This window comes from Varroa jacobsoni, unplaced genomic scaffold (assembly GCF_002532875.2).
Source record: "Varroa jacobsoni isolate VJ856 unplaced genomic scaffold, vjacob_1.0 scaffold_253, whole genome shotgun sequence".
Lineage (NCBI taxonomy): Eukaryota > Metazoa > Arthropoda > Arachnida > Mesostigmata > Varroidae > Varroa > Varroa jacobsoni.
This window is the reverse complement of record NW_019213155.1, coordinates 32836-52294: the sequence shown is the minus strand read 5'-3', so window position 1 is coordinate 52294 and position 19459 is coordinate 32836. Positions and strand designations below refer to the sequence as shown.

The 19459-nt window shown below is 40.6% G+C and overlaps 2 protein-coding genes and 1 long non-coding RNA gene across 7 annotated transcripts in view; 1 reads left to right on the top strand and 2 right to left on the bottom strand.

Moving 5' to 3' along the window:
* Piezo (piezo type mechanosensitive ion channel component) overlaps window positions 1-12608 on the top strand; it is a 52720-nt gene extending 40112 nt beyond the window's left edge. For 2 of the 4 annotated variants that reach the window (XM_022830083.2, XM_022830081.2), the window contains exons 18-31: window positions 1763-1881; window positions 2030-2203; window positions 2365-2409; window positions 3060-3249; window positions 3574-3827; window positions 4374-4832; window positions 5095-5408; window positions 5773-5836; window positions 6292-6511; window positions 6684-7549; window positions 8494-8526; window positions 9333-9546; window positions 9807-10014; window positions 10173-12608. In XM_022830083.2, coding sequence (XP_022685818.1) covers window positions 1763-1881; window positions 2030-2203; window positions 2365-2409; window positions 3060-3249; window positions 3574-3827; window positions 4374-4832; window positions 5095-5408; window positions 5773-5836; window positions 6292-6511; window positions 6684-7549; window positions 8494-8526; window positions 9333-9546; window positions 9807-10014; window positions 10173-10554 — 3542 coding nt within the window. In that variant the 3' untranslated portion in view covers window positions 10555-12608. The remainder of the gene's footprint in view (window positions 1-1762; window positions 1882-2029; window positions 2204-2364; window positions 2410-3059; window positions 3250-3573; window positions 3828-4373; window positions 4833-5094; window positions 5409-5772; window positions 5837-6291; window positions 6512-6683; window positions 7550-8493; window positions 8527-9332; window positions 9547-9806; window positions 10015-10172) is intronic. The other 2 variants (XM_022830086.2, XM_022830085.2) reach the window with 2 other exon arrangements.
* On the bottom strand, window positions 2-4474 carry LOC111258650 (uncharacterized). Its single transcript, XR_002679114.2, has 3 exons — window positions 4342-4474; window positions 751-837; window positions 2-426 (listed from the first exon to the last, which is right to left on the bottom strand). It is a non-coding gene; the product is annotated as an uncharacterized LOC111258650 (long non-coding RNA).
* A 467-nt stretch (window positions 12609-13075) lies between the features above and the next one.
* The window catches only part of LOC111258648 (B-cell receptor CD22), a 28249-nt gene continuing 21865 nt past the window's right edge, over window positions 13076-19459 (bottom strand). For both annotated transcript variants that reach the window (XM_086967533.1, XM_022830092.2), the window contains 6 exons: window positions 18770-18959; window positions 18476-18604; window positions 16304-16464; window positions 15568-15826; window positions 15250-15454; window positions 13076-13723 (listed from right to left, as the gene is read on the bottom strand). In XM_086967533.1, the coding sequence (XP_086823659.1) occupies window positions 13417-13723; window positions 15250-15454; window positions 15568-15826; window positions 16304-16464; window positions 18476-18604; window positions 18770-18959 (1251 nt within the window). In that variant the 3' untranslated portion in view covers window positions 13076-13416. The remainder of the gene's footprint in view (window positions 13724-15249; window positions 15455-15567; window positions 15827-16303; window positions 16465-18475; window positions 18605-18769; window positions 18960-19459) is intronic.

The window sequence follows — 19459 nt, the reverse complement described above, 5'->3', positions numbered from 1 at the left end:
CTGCAATTTTAGCAAATTTTTTATATTGTTTAACGCGTTTGTGTGATCCTATCTACGATTCCTAATATACCTCTAGATTAATATGATATCAATGATGATGACGACGGCGACGACGACGATGATGATAACCACGCTTTCGAATCGTCTCCTTTTGGAATTGCTCTATATAAAAACTGGTCGCGCCGCCTATACAGAGGATTACGCGTCCTATTCAACGCCAGAGAGAAGCGAGTCATCATTTTGGTCTTCATCTTCCCCACCTCCGCCATCGCCGACGACGATTTTGACGATGTCCCCGGTGAGCGCTGGTTGGACCGCTTACCTGGATTCCTACTGCGACCCTCTGCAAGGCCATATGATTGAGACTGCATCGCAGATCCTACGGCGGGGCAGCACCGCCACATTCGCCCTCAGCTCACATACCACCTGTAAGATTGAGGGCAGATGTGCCAGTAAACGTAACGGCTGAACGTGATCTTACCGGAAAGAAGCCATTGCGCCTCTAATTAAATCTCTTCAATTTTCATTTTCCGCCCAATCATATGCCAGCATCTTGGAACGCAGTGTCGGCTGTATGCTATGTGCCATGAATTTTGCTATTGCTATCATTATAAACAACTGTTTTTGCAAGATGGAAACGTGGATTAAATAACGCGAGCTTATTGGACTCCTGCAAAAGGCTTATAAAGCGGAACTCGTGATTTCAACTATGAGGAATTCTATGCCTCGGTACCATGGATGATGCTTTACCTGTCGATGCGTCACGCCTACTATTAGCTTAAACGATAAATAGCAACTGGACGAGAAATATACTCGTTTTGTTAAAAGTCAATATGCCTGAAAAGAGCGTAAAAGTAAGGTTAGGATTAAGATCTTAACATTGGTCCTTATAAAATTTCATAAATAGATATTATGCACAGTAGTGTGTATGATGCCACACAATCATAACGTTACCATTGATTTTTATTAGATAAGCAAACGTTTAAGACTCGAGTGTGTGGAACACCGTGTGAAAACACTGCTCCGAGCTGTAGGACTTAGCCACTTACACTTACATACCCTAATTTCAGCTTAGTGAACCGCTGGTGATCAAACAATACCTATTATTAAGACGTAAACAGAATTGCGTGCTTGCACGGGTAGAATTGTGTAGGAAAAAAGACAGATCTCTGTGTGCCTTTTATAACCAGCTATAAACTATATATTCGGTATCGTTGACGCCCTTACCTAATAATCGAGTATTTTTTGAAGATGTTGCCGGAAACTATTAGAACAGCACTGATAAAGGTAGTTTTATTAAACCATTAGAAGCACATATATAGGTATCCAGTTGATAAAATGAAGTGGCACTTTATTGATGTGAACTAAGTGTTTGCACATTGCCTAAATGTTTGTCATCCCATATATTTGTCTCCGGCATGCCTATAAAGATACCTTTTATAGGATTTTCCCCTACGGATTTATACATGAGTAGTTTCCAGGAATTATATCATGTACAAAAACGGTTAGTAGCCAACAGGATATTATAAAGCCACCGACATAATTTATTCGAATGAGAAACAATTAAGTTTACCTGTTCAAGCTATGTTTGGTGTCGAGTAACGTGTCGAGAGCATCTGTTCTACGTGTTGTATGCCATCGGTATAAACTGCTACGAAAGCATTGCACGTTACGAAATGATCTGTACGCGCCTGAATGATATAAATTTTTGATAAAATCGGTACTGTTTGAATCTGAAAGATGTGTGCTTGATTTCGCACAGCCATCCGATCGGGAGACTATTACCTGTTCGACGACGGCGACCAACTCGAGGAACCGCTTGACCTTGCAGTCCGTACATCAAGGGAAGAATCGAGCGACGATTTTGATGTCAAAACGAAGGTTGGCTATACTTCAACCTCACTAGTCTTTATTTACGGGATGAGCGAGCCATTTTTTGATGAGTTGTTAACTTTGGCTCTCATAATTTCAATGCTTACGTTAATAGGTAAATTTCGTAGTGATAACGTTGTGTGCAATGATTTTACAGGGTCTGAACGCTGTGCTGTCAAATATCATGAAAGGACAGTCCGCAACGATGGTTAGAACTAAAGCCCGCACTGAAACCGGCGAGGAGATAGGAGACTCGTCAGGAATGAGTGCCATTATCTCTATTGATCGCTCCGTGCGATCCGCTAGCCACTCACAGGCATCAACTGCCGTAGTAAGTCACTTGTGGACAAAGTACTTTAATGGGGAACTTGTATTTGATCATCAAACGTACTACATAACTATATTCAGGTAAATGTGTGATTATCAATAGCGAAGAACTTAGTCTCGCTGAAGGCCTCGAGTGGTTGATTCAGTAGAGTTGTTTTTTTACAGCGATGGCAGGTTGCGGGGGGATCGCGTTTATTGGACCCTGTACAGGTACAATATATTGTCGATGAGTGTGTCAAAAAATAACGTGTAGAAAGCATCGGCGAATGTAGGTGTGCTAAAGGCTACTAACTATTGCGACTTGACGACAAGCTTGGGGGGTTATATTGACCAGTCAGCAAGTAGTTTTATAGCAAATGTTTACCCACTATGTTTTTGTGAATTACCAGAGATATCGAATTCATAGAGAAGGTAACGTCATGCATGGTGAAGCTAAATATATTGCTACATACGAAATGTATGTACAGATGACCAAGTCCAAGCAAAGGTTTGGTTGACCGGCAGCATGTACAACGCAGTGCGAAATAAGTTTATAGAGAAAGTTTTTGCGTTAAATTCACATGAAAGGTTCTTTAGAAGGTAGGTCGTCTAGGTTAATTTATCATGTTGTTAACTTTGCTCCTTGGAAACTGATTTATTGGATCACAGCCTTCACGACAAGTAGGCGACGACACGGTAAAAATGAGAAAAACAGTCAGAACAGAAGCAGATGCTTTGCGTAATATTTACACAATATCTAACGCCTAATAGATCACTTCGATTTGGACTAAAAAAACATTTGGCTGAAAAAGTCGCCTAAGAAAGGGAATGCTCGTTGGTTTTTTTTTATTAACTGTTTATACGTATTATATTGAAAATAGCCATCGACTGTGATCTCGCGACCAACGGCATCGACGCCGTCGATTCAGCGGGCCGCTGTTCAGCTCCCGCGTGGACAGCGACATACGACAGAGAGTGGAACAAGTGGCCTATCTCCAACATCCTCAATGGCCGCAGCCGTACTGGCAGATAGCGAGATAGCCGGTGCTGAAGCACAGGAGGAACCCATATGTACGTAGCAGCGTGTAAGCTGGTCATATACACTTAGGTAATACACAAAAACGCAATCGAGAGACACAAAGAAACACATTTGGCTTTTTTATGTACCTATTCTTGTTACACATTTCTGAGTAAGTATATAGGTGCGAAAACCCAGTTACTACTGTAGATAGCTAAGTCCCATTGCTTCATATATCTGTCTTAGGGTCGTCATCTCATCACAACATTTTAAACATTGCATTCAATGTCCTGCGCAGATCGAGGTCTCGTGTGGTCAGTGTGGATAGTTACGACCGATTTTCTTGTTTTGGATACAATCACCATCTTGATTTACAGTGACGTGGCAAGAGAAGTTGGCGAAGTATCTCGCAATTGCTAACACTCTCGTATCTAGTATGTTGGTGAGCGCTACCGCAAAGCTCCACTCATTCTCCGGAGGCTATCGAGAGGTTGCCAAACTTCTGGACAAAGACAAAGAGCTAGTTAAGCAGCGTTATCCCGATGGGCTGGCGATATTAACCGAAGAATATCAAAACCGGTCTGCTCGGGTACCTGTTTACAAAATATCCAACAGCGAGGGACTTGCGCAGGTGGGTGCGAAAGGCCGCTTAGAAATGCGAATACTGCTGCTTCTCTATTGGTAATCGATACATCGTTGTGTTTCTTGAGTAATAAATGGAAGTTTCCTAGACTACCTCATTAGCATCATTTAAAAGATCACTTTTTTCTAATTGGAAAAATTTGCTTTTTTACTAGGAGAGGCTAAGACTTTGAGAGACCTCTTCCTTTTGCCTAAATTCACCTAGTATTGTTAACTTCCCAGATTTATCGAATACTATGTAATAGACACAAGCCTGTATAACTTTGTTTTGTAGTCTTCAGATATATTCTTATATTTTTTCAATGTCAAATGAAAAGACAGGGCTAGATCTTATGTACTGTTTGTTAGACGAATTGTTGTTAGACTGTACTGGGTTGCAAGATCATGCTTTCAAATACTTATTAGTATTGGTAAAAGCGACACAACCTATTTCGTAGGCTTGTGCGTGCAGGAGTGTGCATGAGCAAAACTAATACTTCCGTTTTGCATGGTGCGGTGCTTACCTTGGACACGTTATGTGGATTATGTCCAACAGGAACTCCTACAGATTAAGAACGACCTAAGCGAAGACGCATTATCCGGTAACACCGACAAGCGCGAACCACTTCTAGCACAGTTCTTCACTGCACTTGTGTACGCTTTCTATGCGCGAACTGAGATCGTGTGTTACCTCGGTATCGTCTACAATCAGATTAGCACAGCGACATTGTTATCTCTTCCATTGCCATTCATGGTTTTCCTCTGGGGCTCGTTGTCAGTTCCGCGTCCATCAAAAACCTTCTGGATCACAATCATCACGTATACAGAAGCAATTGTTGTTGTCAAATACCTGTTCCAATTCGACTTCTTCAAGTGGGACTCAGGATCGTTACGAGGCACTACGTTTGATCCGCCGAAAATGCTCGGCATAGAAAAACGCAGTGGAGATTCGAATTACGCGCTTTACGACCTTATGCTACTCTTCCTCGTATTTTTGCATCGATTCGTGCTCAAAGTAAGCTCGTTTTATATAATTTCTCAACTGAACGTATAAAAAATAGTGTTTTTCTTTTATTCAACTAGTTTGCTTCGCGTAGTTTGCTGTAGTCGAAGTTAACGAGCTGATTTGATAGTTCTTATCATAGACGTTATCTCTCGTCCATAGAACTTTATTAGTGTTTACGCCCGCGTTATTTTGAATTTTGAAGACTATCCAAAAAAAACTTGTTTTCTCGTGATTTGTTTCTATTTTTGCTATCTGGGAAAATCTTGAACAGAGCCTAGGTCTTTGGAAGGACACGGATCGAAGCTTCGTCGATGATACCGACGATTCAGGGTCATCCTCCGATCGCCTTCAAGTTACTGGAAAAGACGTGAGTGACAAAAACACGAAAAGGGAGGATAAAAAGGAGTTGAAAAAAGATAACGGTAAAGACAAACACGGCATCATGAAAACAGTTGCGCTTCATGGCGGAACTGTTGTCGATGGCGGTTTTCTGAATCATCACATCTTGTCCGAAAACGATGATTGTATGGACGAAGAGGACGACGACGAAGCCATCGATATAAAGGTCAGCTCTTTCCTTCAAGGGTGAGTAAAATAAAAGCCAATCTGAAAAGACGCTAGTAGTTTATATGTAAAAAGTTTTAAGCAACACATCAAGTATTAGAAGTATCTATCAATTTTAACTAGTTTAAAATACTACTATATTATCCTATATTTAACTTACGCTGCATACACATGGTGATGATCGTAATTAAGAGCAGAGCGTGTATTAGAAAACACTGGGTTTGTTAGGTTTTTGTTGTTTAATTATAAGCCACCTAGCTGAAATAATAATGGATGTTAGTTATTAATGATAAAATGGGATCAATCTATGGATATATCAGCATTGTAATTATTTTCGTTCTAGAAGTCAGAAGTAACTACAATAAATTTTATTAATTGTCTCCAGTATGCACTACTACCTGGCCCCATTTAAGTCGTTCTTCACCAATCTGCTTCACCCACCCTATCAGGTAAGAACGGTTATTTCAAGCTGGCTATTCACTCATTTCCAAATGCGGCTTTAGACTCGAATAATGAGTTCGGTAGGGTACGTGCGTCCCAAGCAAAAAAACGAAATAAAGCTGTGATGTCATAGTTCAACTTGAATTACTCCCTCGCACTTCAGTGGACTGAATTGGCTACCAGTAACGTTTACGCCAGCTAGAATAGCCGACAGAATCCAGGGTGGGGGCAGGGGTCTGTCTGACAACAAGATTTCTCGTAGCTGCTCAACAGGTCACAGTGTTTGCATAGATTTTCCTGAAAAACCTCCAATCACAAATTCATAAGTATGTATCAAGCATGACATACCTCCTTTTGCTGCTTATATCAGCGCGCTTGATTTAGGCACACATACATAAGTAATCACTAGCAGTACTTTCTACCAATCATCTATTAAACGATATTATAAATATATGTAAAATAGGTGGCAACGGACGTCTACGCGTGGATGTTCTTCTGTGACTTTTTCAATTTTTTTGTAATGGTGTTTGGCTACTGGGCGTTCGGCACCGGCGGTAACGAAGAGGGGGTTACGGCCTACTTTGAGAAAAACGAAGTTCCTATCCCTTTCCTTATCATGCTGCTGGCCCAATTCGGCCTTATCGTTATCGACCGGGCCCTTTACCTCAGGAAGTACATCCTTGGTACGTATTTATAATAAAACAACTATTATAAAATAATTACAGACTGCATTAGCATGTGACGCAAATGATAAATACATCAAATTTTGCCGTCATTTTTTTTGCTTGATATTGGCCGAAGCACTATTAACATTCCTATCACATAGGAGCCTTCTTCTTTTATTTCCATTTACAGGAAAACTAATTTTCCAACAAGCGATCGTCGTACTGATTCACATCTGGATGTTCTTCGCTTTGCCAGCCATTAGCCAGAAGAGCTTCTCGGAGACGGTTCCTCCGAAACTGTGGTATTTCACCAAATGTGTCTACTTTCTTCTTTCAGCTTATCAGATTCGTTGCGGCTATCCGACACGCATTCTGGGCAACTTCTTTACCAAAAAGTACAACTATCTCAACTACTTTCTATTTAAGGGTTACATGATGGTACCCTTTCTCTACGAACTACGTAGCTTGATGGACTGGATATGGACCGACACGAGTATGGTCCTGGTAAATTGGCTCAAGATGGAGGACATATTTGCCAGCATATTCATGTTGAAGTGCCAGCGTCGTGCCGAAGAAGAATACCCGACGCCTCGAGGCGCGAAGCGGTCTTCGCTCATCAAGTACGGTATGGGTGGAACCCTATTATTCCTGATCATCCTTATAATATGGTTCCCGTTGTTGCTCTTCTCCCTTGGAAATACTGTGGGCCACTCGCTGCCACCGGACGAGTGTCAGATACAGCTCAGTATCGGCGGGTACGAGCCGCTCTTCTCGATATCGGCACAAAAGAACAACATACAGAAAATTTCTAGCGGCGACTTTGAGGAGTTATACCGAAGATACAAGGACTATAGTCGTGCCTTGAATTTCCTTGCTAATTACGACCAGAGCGATGTTGTGATAGCGATGCTCGACGGCAACTCCGCCGCCGTTTGGAGCATATCGCCACCGTCGAGAGAGGCGCTCCGTAAAGATCTACTTAATGAAACCACCCCACTTGAACTTAAGGTCAAGCTGACTTTCTACAGGGAGAAGAACGATTCGGATGCTGACCCGGTGAGTCTTTCATGCATGTGTACAGCCGTATCTAACACCTACCTATTGAGTCATGACGTTCGTAACCATACGTCGTATATACACGTACGTATGGCGCATATAAAAAAAAAGGTAAGGCGAAAGCAAGCTCGCAGTTAACGGAGACAACTCCACAGATATCTATTACAGAAAGAAAAGTGCCTCATTGCTCAAGTTGGCCCTTCTTCTATTGTAAATCCACTTTTTTTTCCCTCCCACCATTAGAAGCCAATTTTTACACAGTAGGAGCTCATCCTCGGTGTCGTTGCCGATGATCCGCACAGTTTTAACACATGTCCCACATGTCATTTATACTACATTAGGGATCTCGACTAATCTAGAACTAATATCATTGCTTATATTGTTTGTATAGCGTCATCTGATCATTGTATATAAATAGTTGGTCGGCGGATCGGCGACTGAGGGCATTGTAGTTTTGTGACGACCTGTACTAACATAGGCTATTTCTATCGACGCTCGATTCTTTGTCTGTTAATTTTCTCGATCTAAAACGATTCACAGAGGTCATCTCGTCAGCAAGTAGAACTATACTATTGTATTTTAGCCGCTTCATTTGGTAGCTCTCTATGAGCTGTACTAGTTGCATGTAGTATAATGTTTAATACTAGTTAGAGTGATAAACTCCAATTAGCGTTGAACGAGAATCGGACCTGCTTAACATGTAGACTACAAATTATAAACGATAGACATCTCGTAACAGGTCACTGTCCTTATTATTGAATGATGGCCTATTTCTGTTATTCATTTTATCTTAAAACAGACGTATAAAATTTGAACAAAATCCTTTAGCATGACCAAATTTCTCTCTAGCTGCTGTTTTGCTAACGCGATCCGTTTGTTCGTTATCCCAAAATGACTTAATACTACCGGTATTTCAATGTGGAACATATTTTATTTGATTACAGGGCAAAAAGTCTAAAGAAAAGCCGTTTCATCTGGTAAATTTTAAACTATTTCCATTGACAACTGCATGTTTGCCTGCATGCCATAGGTACACCATTTAAATAATAGGCTAACCTTACTTGATGATTTGTCATGCTCGGTTCAGCTTGTAAGCAGTGTTTTTTAAATCGCTTAATTTGTTCTATTTTAATATTGCATTGAATTTATCAGTAATGCGATCATATTCTTTAATAAGTTACCATTTCGCAGATTATGCTGCTGTGATAGCGGAATGACGTAATCAGAGTCCATAAACTGCCCCCCCAACCAACCCCGGACAGAGGCTACTAACCTAAAACCCAATGCTTTGCTATTGAGATACAGACTGTTCTATTAAGCGATCTTTCTGTTTTTAGTATACGATATTCGTTACAATGCAATCAAGTTGAACGTGCGTTTATCGTGCACATTATGCGTACGGTTACAACGTCCGCAAAGTTCCAAGAACCTTGTATACTCTGGCTGTCACAAATAAACACAGCTTTTGCGTCTTCTGTTGAGTGAATATCTGTTTGCTTCCCTATTTAGGTTAGGTTTCTGTCCGTACAGCAGCCTACAAGATACGCAACGCTCACAAGACTATGGGCCAAGCAGAGTTCAAGCCAATATATAGACTGGCTTGACCTTTATTAATCGCGTACTTAGGTTGAATTTAGGCTGAGATTGAACCCTGTGTGCGCTTCGTGTCACTTGATAGCGATGTAGTTCATTTGTACTATTGAAAGCGGGGCTCGTGAAAAGTGGTCATCAAATTAATTTTTTAATTGTTGTATTTTTTTTTGTGACGCATTACCGCCATCAGACAACGACACTTGAGGACAGCAAGGAATTTGCAGACCAAAAGGCGCGAGAGCAGATGGCAAATATGTTGTCTAGAAGTGCGAACAGACATAGCGTAAACAACACTGGTGATGATAAATTCGCCATTTTGCCGCCTCTGTTACCGAAATTCATACACGTGCCTCGAAAGGGTTCGGCAAAGAGGGTCACCTATTTTGAAAGTGATCCCGATTCAAGTGAGTGTAATATAATTAGGATGTCTTAGACGAGCAAGTTAACCAGTCGAATATCTACTACTAATTTCAGTACGATTTTTCCTAATTATAACAGGAAATTAATGTACATATTATTTGCGCAATATTTAATGATCTGTTAAAGTGTCCGTATAGACAGATATAGTGATAATGAAAACTATGGTTTGCCTGCCATAATCGTAGCTCTATGCAAAAGATAAGCGACGCAATCCTGATCGTTCTGCTTGTTGGCTTACTTGCAGAGGCGTTGCGTAACCTGCAAGTGGAGTTGTTGTGGAGCAAATCGAACGAAACTGCGCAGGGTGAGTGGTGGGAGGTTCGCGCTTTTCCCTGCTCAAAGGATGATCCGTACCCCTTCATATCGAACCTCGACGTCTGCGCCTACCTGACTGTAGTCATTTTCGCAGATAAAGTCTTCCCACAGGCGCTGTCTACTATCTCATCTTATGGGTACGAAAACACTTTGCCCCTTAGTCGCGTGAGCGACTCCGTAGTGGTACAATTTTAGTTACACCGCTGACAGTGGTTTTCTTAGTAACGTCAGGTGAATTAGTCGATGGCAGACTCCAAGCTAAAACCTGTTTATATGCGTATTATGTAAATTGTAGAATTGTCGGCTTGTATACGACATTCGTCCTGCTCGTGTCCCGTTTCCTGCGCGGCTTTATTGCCAATACTTCGACGAGAATCATGTTCGATGACATGCCGAACGTCGATCGCATTCTTCAGCTCTGCATGGATATCTATCTCGTACGAGAATCGAAGGAGTTGGCACTCGAGGAAGATTTGTTCGCCAAACTCGTTTTCCTCTACAGATCGCCTGAGACACTAATAAAGTGGACTCGAATGGTGCCTCCTCAGCCACCAGCGGCCATCGAACAATCTAATCAGAGTCGCAGGGATCAAGGCCCGGGTAGGGATCAGCCGGGACAGAGCGGCGCTACGATGGGAACTGTACTCACCCAGCGGAGACCGCAGCAGGCTCAGTAGCAGCAGTTGTACTGTCCGCCGCCGCCGCTGTCGACAATTAACTAGATAGTTGATCTATCATTATTTTAATAGTAATTAGTACTCTTCTCGTTACTAACAATTAATGGGCATTAATCGTATGTAGGGTAGTTATTACCATCGTAGTTCAAGCGACAACAAAATTTGTTTTGGGGCGCGGCAGTACCCGTGAAGGGCGATCAATGGCAACAACTGAGAAAAGATCTAGGAGACCACTTATACTAGTAGAAAAATGGCAAGGGGAAACAGTTCATTTTGCCAAATCACACTTTATAAAGACTGGGTAGCTAGTTAACTAGACATTATTACTACTGTCATTACGTAGCTATTAGACAAGTTATTCACCATATTGAGTAGAGCGAATATTACTCGATAGGCGCGGTAACTTAAAAGTTATTTAGATATCTCTTTTGTATAATTTCTTGTACAAGGTATAGCCGATGCAGCGTAAACGACAAACGACCGCAAAAAACCATAGGGTGGACAAAGGGTACCGTGCAATCTAGCAAACGAGAGCTTTCGTCATTAACATTATATATATATATATATATATATATATATAAAACCATTTAATAAGCTAAACTCAATGTATGATAGGCGATAAATAGAAGCAATTGTATCATGAGTAGAGGAATCGCCAGTTTGGATTAATAAAAATGCAGCGTCAGTGACCAAGAACACCTAGATGACGAAAGCGCATCGAAAACACCATTGGAAATACAGATAATTCAAATTAATGGAACCTTTTTCTGCTCTGCACGATGACTTAATTACAGCAAACAGGGATAGTAACATAACGTTTATTTGATTCTGCATTGCTAGGCGACTATTGTGCTATAAAGAAAAAAAATTCTTAATTATAAATATTATCAGTAGTCATGATTATGATCTAATCAACGCTTCTTTGTTATCTATTCGATGAATTATGTGTGAAACATTTATACGAAATGTATATCGTGGACAATTATAGATCAATCCTTTCATATCTGTGGAAAATAGGCGTGGACGAGGTGCTCCTTACCTAGTCAGTAATCAGTTGACCTACCTACCTACCTACCTACCTACAATTGCTCCCCTCTGACCCTCCTACATGATCAACGTAGCATTATCTATAACGCAATGATCGTGTACAGTAGAATGATAGTAAGCCACTATACTATTTTACGTATAAATTATACTCAATGTTTATCTTATTATAGTATAATATAATAATGAGGATGATTGTTACTACCAAGTTATGCAGTGTCTGCATGTGTAAATTATTGAAACGACATTGAATCGAGATCAGTACAGGCTGTCCTGTCCTTTTCACAATTCTCGTATCGATCAATACGATAAGTTAACACAATGTAAGCTTGCCGGTAAGTTGAAATTGACAAAGGGGTTGATGCGAGTTAAAAGATCTAGCTTATGGCGTATGACATTTCAGTAGGGCTCGGCATGAGTGCAACGCAATGATTACGAGGACATAGCATATATATATATATATATAGCATATATAATGATAATATTAAGCCAGTATGGAGAGAACGATGCTTGTTTGATAAGAGGCACGTGCAAACACACACATACAAATAGGTACGATTTGCCGCAACCTACGGTGACAATGGATATTGAATAATGACGAAATTAGAAACAGTCAACACGAACTTACATTGCGAAACGGAATATATGGCTAGTTAACAAACTGCAGAGATGTGAGTATGGCTCATTAGTTCTGCGCAACGAATACGAAGAATGCATATAACTGTTACGAAACTACCGACACCAGGCGGCTTCGTATGTAACCATTCGAATGGTTATTATTTGCAAGTATGACGATAATAGGCAGAAAGGGAGAGCGTAACTGCGCAGCAGCCGCAACAACAACAACAGCAGCAGCAGCAGCGCCAGCAGCAGCAGCAGTAACAACAACAATATTATGTGTATAAAATATATCTAAAGATTCGAATGCAAAAGCTGATGTATCATGAATGATTATTACTATATAGGAAGAAGTGTTTATTTCAAATAAATGCTTATTTTTAACGAATCGATACAGCGGGATATTTTCTGTTTTCGAAGTTCGCTAAGTTTTCATTGGTCCAGTCGACGTCAATGCACAGCACCAGAACGCAAAACTGCTAAAGAAGCAAAGTGGGCGTCTGCTCACTGCGAAATAGATGACAACGAGACAACTCTTAAGACATTTTGTAGCATTTAAGTGACATATTTCGCAATAATAATCCAGTAGATGACGTGGCTGAGCGCGTGCAGTCGGCTAATTAGATAGCGCTCGCCAACGCAGATTGCACGGATCTCTCAGACATGTAGCGCACGTGTCGAAAGGAAGATCTGTATAACTATAATAAAGTCTCTCTAATCACAACTAGCTCATTCAATCTTCATTGGGAAACACCCGGCTACAGGTGCAGGTGTTGCCGTGGACGATAACTCCATATTAATGAATTCGAATCAAAAATACACCGAAGCTTTTTGTATATATGAGTAAATAATGGCAAAGTATCGATGAAGGTAACATTTATTGTAAGACGTCTTTGTCCGACAAGTACACTTGTAATTAGCATAGTATGACGTTTTTTTCGGCGCTTTTGTGCTGAAATATTACTATATAAAGAAGATTATCGGATGATTCTAGCTGCTGCCACGGATGAAAAGCAATCCACGCCGTCACGTCACATTTGTCACGAAAACAACGTACGGTTAAGTTAATGTAAGGCCAGCAAACTTCATGATTCCTGCGAGATCGCTACCGCAAAATGTATAGGTGCACTTCAATTATGCATCGAAAAAGTGCGTTACTATGCGCAGCCATTGGGAAAAACTGCAAATTATACAGGCAGGTTATTTTCCTAGGACAGCCACTGCGTCAAGAGGGTTTCGTCTGTCCAGTTCTGCGCTCCTACGCCAAGCGGCAACAATTGTAAGGGCGGTGGCAAAAAGGACCGCCAACGCCATAACTGAACCCACGAAACGAAACCTAAAAAGCGGCGAAGTGAACGAAGCGTCGGCCATCTGATTCGGGGTACAATGAACTATAGCTCGAAGAGGGGCTGAGTTAGTCTCACCGACTGAGTTACGAACTAAGCATGAGTATGTGCCTTCGTGATGGGGCTGTAATGGCGGGCCAATCCGTAGAAGGGAAGATGTCCTAAAAATTTAACAGAAAATAAATACTATTTAGGAACAGGTGTGTGGCATATGTTTCAATGTGTGGGTGAGTATGCTCATATACGTCGAATTATGTTTCTCATATTTAGTGCAGATCCTCATATATTCTCGATTCCATACATACAGTCTCAATTGTACGTGATCTAGATAGTTTCATTAACCAATTAACGTAGATATGAAACAAGTTCTATTGTCGTTAGATGTTAGTTTCAGTTAGTTGTATGCTGGGCCGTGTTTACGATACGTTCAAGCGACCGATGTAAAATGTCCTTCTCCTTTTTGACTTTCCACGGTTTGTCTATCCCTAAGTGCCTTTTGAAAGGGCCCTTTTTCCGCTATGTCTTTTATGATTTTATAGTATGCTAAACTGCGTCCTGAGTTCAGACTTTAAGGATGGATGTTTTAGGTTGAAAAAGACACGTTCGAAACCTACTCTATTCTGCTTGTTGTTGAAGCTAAAGGGAAACCGAAGAAAGGACGCCTTACTTGAAATATTTATGCCGTATACAGCAAAAACGCTATGCAACTGAACATAAAATCTTCTAAAGTAGTTTGCTAATCTCAGAAATGCCTTTTTGGAATTAGAGGATTCCCATTGCTCCGGTGGGTATTTGAGATCGACGAGGACCTTCTATGGCAAACAGTTAATTATTTGATAAAAGTGATAGGCTATGAACAGTCGGTTACCGTCAGCCACTCTTGAATTTATATCATTTTATCAAAAATTAAAGGTTTAGATGCCCTTGAACTGAACTAAGCTTTCAGGGAAACACGACTGATCATACGCTTCTAGCACTAACGGATTACTACACGAGATCCGGATGTAGTGTTTTTAGGTCAATATGAAGCGAAGAAATAAACCCAAATCCCGTGTTAAAGCAGACCTCCAACTAAAAAGGTTAGCGTTTGCGTTTGATAGAACCGGATGAACCTTATGTACCGCAAAGTGCTTGAAAAGAACGGTTGGCAAAGGTCGTGCGGAGTAAATAAGGCTAACAAATAAAGACAAAAAAAGACCCGACCGCAAAGTTAGCAACGATAGGTTGCACATGACAGAGGCCTTTAAAGTTCCCCCACATAGGTTCAACTGAAAATTCTTTTACACCACTTATATTAACCAGGGCTGACGTGCACGAGTTATCACCTTTCCAAACAATATCCAGAGATTTGAATAACAAGCTAGACGAGTCCTTTAGGACGTGCAAATCTGTAACAAGTTGGAATAGATAAACTAACGTGGAGATGGGACACGGTAGTAAAGCATGACAGTGAACCCGTAACAAGACATCAGTTCGGTACTACAATTCGAGAGAGGGTCTGTGTTTTTAATTTGGTGAAAATTGACCGACTAATATAATAAGTAATATAATATAATAAATAAGTACTGACCCTACTTGGGCCTTTTAGGTTACCATAAAATCCGACAGCCAATCAGCCAATACGTAGTGTCTGACATCAGCAAAATAATGAAATTGAGTATAACTCAAAAAGCAAATCTAGACTTACGAATTCAACTCAATGAGATTTCCGTTGTGCGACCAACGGATAGAGTTAGGCGAAGGATTGGCCAAGATGGAACAGCAAAGGCACAGCTCTTTTTCGGTTGCGAAAATGAAGCCTGCAGGGCTTCCAGTGGAGACACGAAATTCACTAGGCAACGGCTGTTGTGTTTCTCTTCGTGAGCATGGATACAAGTCCACAACCGGGGCGTCTATAAGAAAATAGATCAATCTATGTTCGATCGTAGACGTTTCTCGCACCAAATATTATAACTTCTAGTTCGAAGACATGAATCGCTCAAAACGAATCGCACACTGTACTTACAATGTACCACAAGGTTCCAGGACTCTTCGAGAATATCATTTGGAAAAGCCGCGTTCGTAGCACGGCAAGTGATGGTCAGACCGTGATGCTCAGGATGAGCCTTAAACGCTAGTGAGCTCGTGGTGACATTACCGTTGAACGACGTATGCGTGAATGATGCAGCCGCACGTTTTCTGCCTAGAAACCAAGTGATCTCTGGTGCGGGTCGAGAACCGCTAACTACACACTCAAGCTCCGATGTTTCCCAAGCGTACAACACCTAAAACGAGAAGGGCAACTGATTTAGGAAGAATATTAATATAGCTGAAAAGTCGGCAAGATTTACAAGAGCGCATTACGGCAATGGCTGGATGACAACGGATCCGCCTGTGACATTGTCAGGTTTTCCTAGCAGTCCAATAAGGCATTCTATTTACTTGCCATAAATAATGGAACGGCGGAGAAATGATATAAATATGTCCGCCAGAAATAATCCTTTCAAGAATTAAGTGTCTACTGTGTTATGATAAAGTTAGCATCTGACAAAGAAAACGTAAGAGTTCAAACAGCTAATCTGGATTGAAATGCCGCTAACTTTTTGAGCTTCAAGACGAAGGCTAAATTTTTAAACTACTTTTTTTCCTTTTGTTCGTGAGCCGAAATATACGATAGATGACTCCGGAAACCGCATCGGAAGCAAATGTATTCTGGCTGATTTTTTTAATGGCTTGTACATACAGTTGATTCTTCAACTCACCCGATTACTCGACGTGGTAATTTCGAGCGGCCGAAAATATATATTTAGTTTAATAAAAATAGACTGCCTTTGTTCGCCGGTACGTTTATCTTCTGCTCGACAGGACAGTCGTACGCCCTCATGCAGTCGTCCCAGGCTCTCAATACGCAGATGATTTTGACCTACAAAATATAAACGTCGCATTGGCATTTACTACACTTTTGATCAGATCGAACTCTTTTTGTTTTTATGAACCTAGATAATATCATTATTTGGTCAGAAAATGATGGATTTGTCAAAATCCCAATCTGCGTATTTATCCTCGAAAGCGATCTTAGTACAATGTCAGAAGTCATAAATTGAATTCTAGTACAGAATAATTACAAAGTGTATACAACTAACAACAGACTGGGCTAATTAGAAGTTTGTCGTTGAACGGTAAACTTTGCCTGGGCTAATTCTATACCTCAACTGCGATGTATAACAAGCGAAGAATATAACGGCTGCAATATCACAACGTTAAAGCTGCATCACTTAAACGATATATTTCTGTGATCTTTTGACCTTTCGTATATAACAGTAGCTCAGACTGACAGAATTTCGTCGACTGCAAGTATCAAGGGAGCTCAAATGTTTCCTGAAAGCTGTTGAAAACCATAGCTATCGACATATACTCACTACGCATTTATATAAGCCGGAATCATTTACAATTAGTCCGAGACGACTCTTCTCGTTACTATAAATTAGGCAAAATTTAGAAAAAGTTGAAAAATTGATGCGTAGAAAACTCAACTGTCCATGCCGCTACTGTAATCTTACCTATTTCAGGCATAGTAAGAGAGGACCTTTGAAGGTCGTCATTGACTGTATACCACATAACTTCGGCCTGTGGGAAAGCTACGAGTTGAGAAAACGCAAGTTAAATAGTTGTGACTAACTTCGAGGTCGACATTAATTTAAACAACACCGTAAATACAGTTCATATGACAACTACTGCAGGATCTGCTAGCATTGAGTATAATTAATCATCGTACACGAACGAAGGAAGTTTGACCGCAAAGCTCGGAAAAAAACTATAGCATTGGCAAGTCTATAGCTACTTATATTAAACCTGATTATCTATTACTATTTACCTATATTAATAGGAATTTTTCAACTAGAATAGAAATGTGGCGACGTTCTGTCATGTGACTGACTACAATATCTTATTATAAAAACGTCTCCTGTTTTAATTACAAAAGACAGTCGAAATAATGTAGGGAAATAAATGGCCATCATCGTAAACATGTGACAGGCCGCAGGTCAAGTTAAAGGGAACAACCGAATTGAAAAATGTACAAATAGAAAACTTCAATGAATAATTGCTTATTAAAAACTCGGCTATCTTTGTTGATGAGCAATAGAAGCTTTCATCGGTAAGATGTTTGCACGTTATCTTCATAGGCGCCAGCTACCCTTTGCAAATATAGTTTACTCTTTGTGTAAAATACACAACGCAGTTTATAGAAAGACCTTTTTGATCGCGGTTAGGTCTTTACAAACAAAAAACGTTTGTTATCTCCTATACGACCTGCAATTAGAAAGTAAATTACACAAGAAATACACTAGAAGCAATTTTTTTTTGTTTGAATGAAGAAACTTCTGCTGTCAGCGCAGCTTCCTACAAGACGACACGTCAACATGTTTATGGTTTGTTAGTTCTACGGAGTTATCAAGATTATTGCGGTAGATTTATCATAGTGACTGGCGTACTTTACAAGCATTAAAGATTCTAATACGTTAACTACTTTGTGTTTTTTGCACGACATAGAAACAAAAAGTTTACGGAAGTTTCCTTCGTGTCTAGTTCTATCTGACCCATTCATATTGTCTAAACGTAGGGTCCGCTTGAATGTATTGCGCAGAAGTAAAGACAGCGGGAAACGTGACATTTGGGTCAGTAGCTATAATTAGCCCTAATAGCTAATAAACAATGTTGAAAAACCTTTTCATTCTATAGGCGCTGGTGGTGGTGGTGGTGTGAGTAAAAGTGTCATATTAAATTTATTCTGTTAAAGCTTTATTTACGTTAGATATGTTAGCTATTTATGTATATAGATGACCTCTAGTACGTGGACACTGAGATAAGACATTACGGTACGCAAAAGCGCACTTACTATGTTTGTGTGAGAATACCTACTAGGACGGACCTACCGGGATCTGCAGTGCAATATAAGTCAAGGCTTTGTCCTTCATGAAATGGTCCCACATTCGGTGTGCTAGAATTTATCGCTCCTCGGAATGTAGGTGACTCCACCTGTAGATCAGGATCCCTCATAGGACCTACGATCATCATCGGTTAATTATTAATTTTGCCATTTGCTAGTATGTCTTACGTCAGACCTTGGAGTAAAGTTAATTAGGGTAAGCCTTGACTTTACTTTAATGTTGCGGACATTACCTAACGCAGTTTTAAGATAAAGCTCACTTTGATTGAACTGAACATACCCCTGACATAGAATGTTTCGTTTGCAGAATCTCCACCATCTAGTCCAAGTACTCGACACGTGTAACGACCAGCATCCTGTGGGGTTAGCCGAGTTAAATGTAACGAAACAGTCTTTGGATTAAACAACGCTCGACCGCCCCACGTCGCCGACGGTGAATGTGAAAGCAAGTGGATCCCATTACGCTGTGCCTGTTATTCAATTGTAGGGGCATTTTATTAACTTTGTTGGATGCACTCAAACTTGTTCATACATGTGATGATACGCTTGCCCCGTATCAGAGTAGTATCGTTTGTGGGTGTTCGGGCCTTGACAGCGTTCAAGGCCCTTCAAAGGTTCTTTTTGTTGGTGCACACACAATCATCATACACTCCCCTTCAAAGGTTTGACTCTTTGCTGGCCAATATTTATTATCAGGTCACTGCGCAAGCGCAGTTGACTAGCATCACACGTCCGACCTGAAGTATATCGAAGTTAGCTCTCCTTGAAGCACGGGCCAAATTGCTGTTGAGGAAAGTTGTTGCCGAGAGATTTTAGCCCTTGAAAAAGTACTCACTTTCGGCACACCTTATACGACCCCCGACGAGGTTTGCTTCGCTCAAATTATCTAATAGATTTGCCCACACAAAAGTTCTCTAAACTCGTTTCAATTTTTCTTAACAACCTAGTACTATCATTTATCCTTATATCT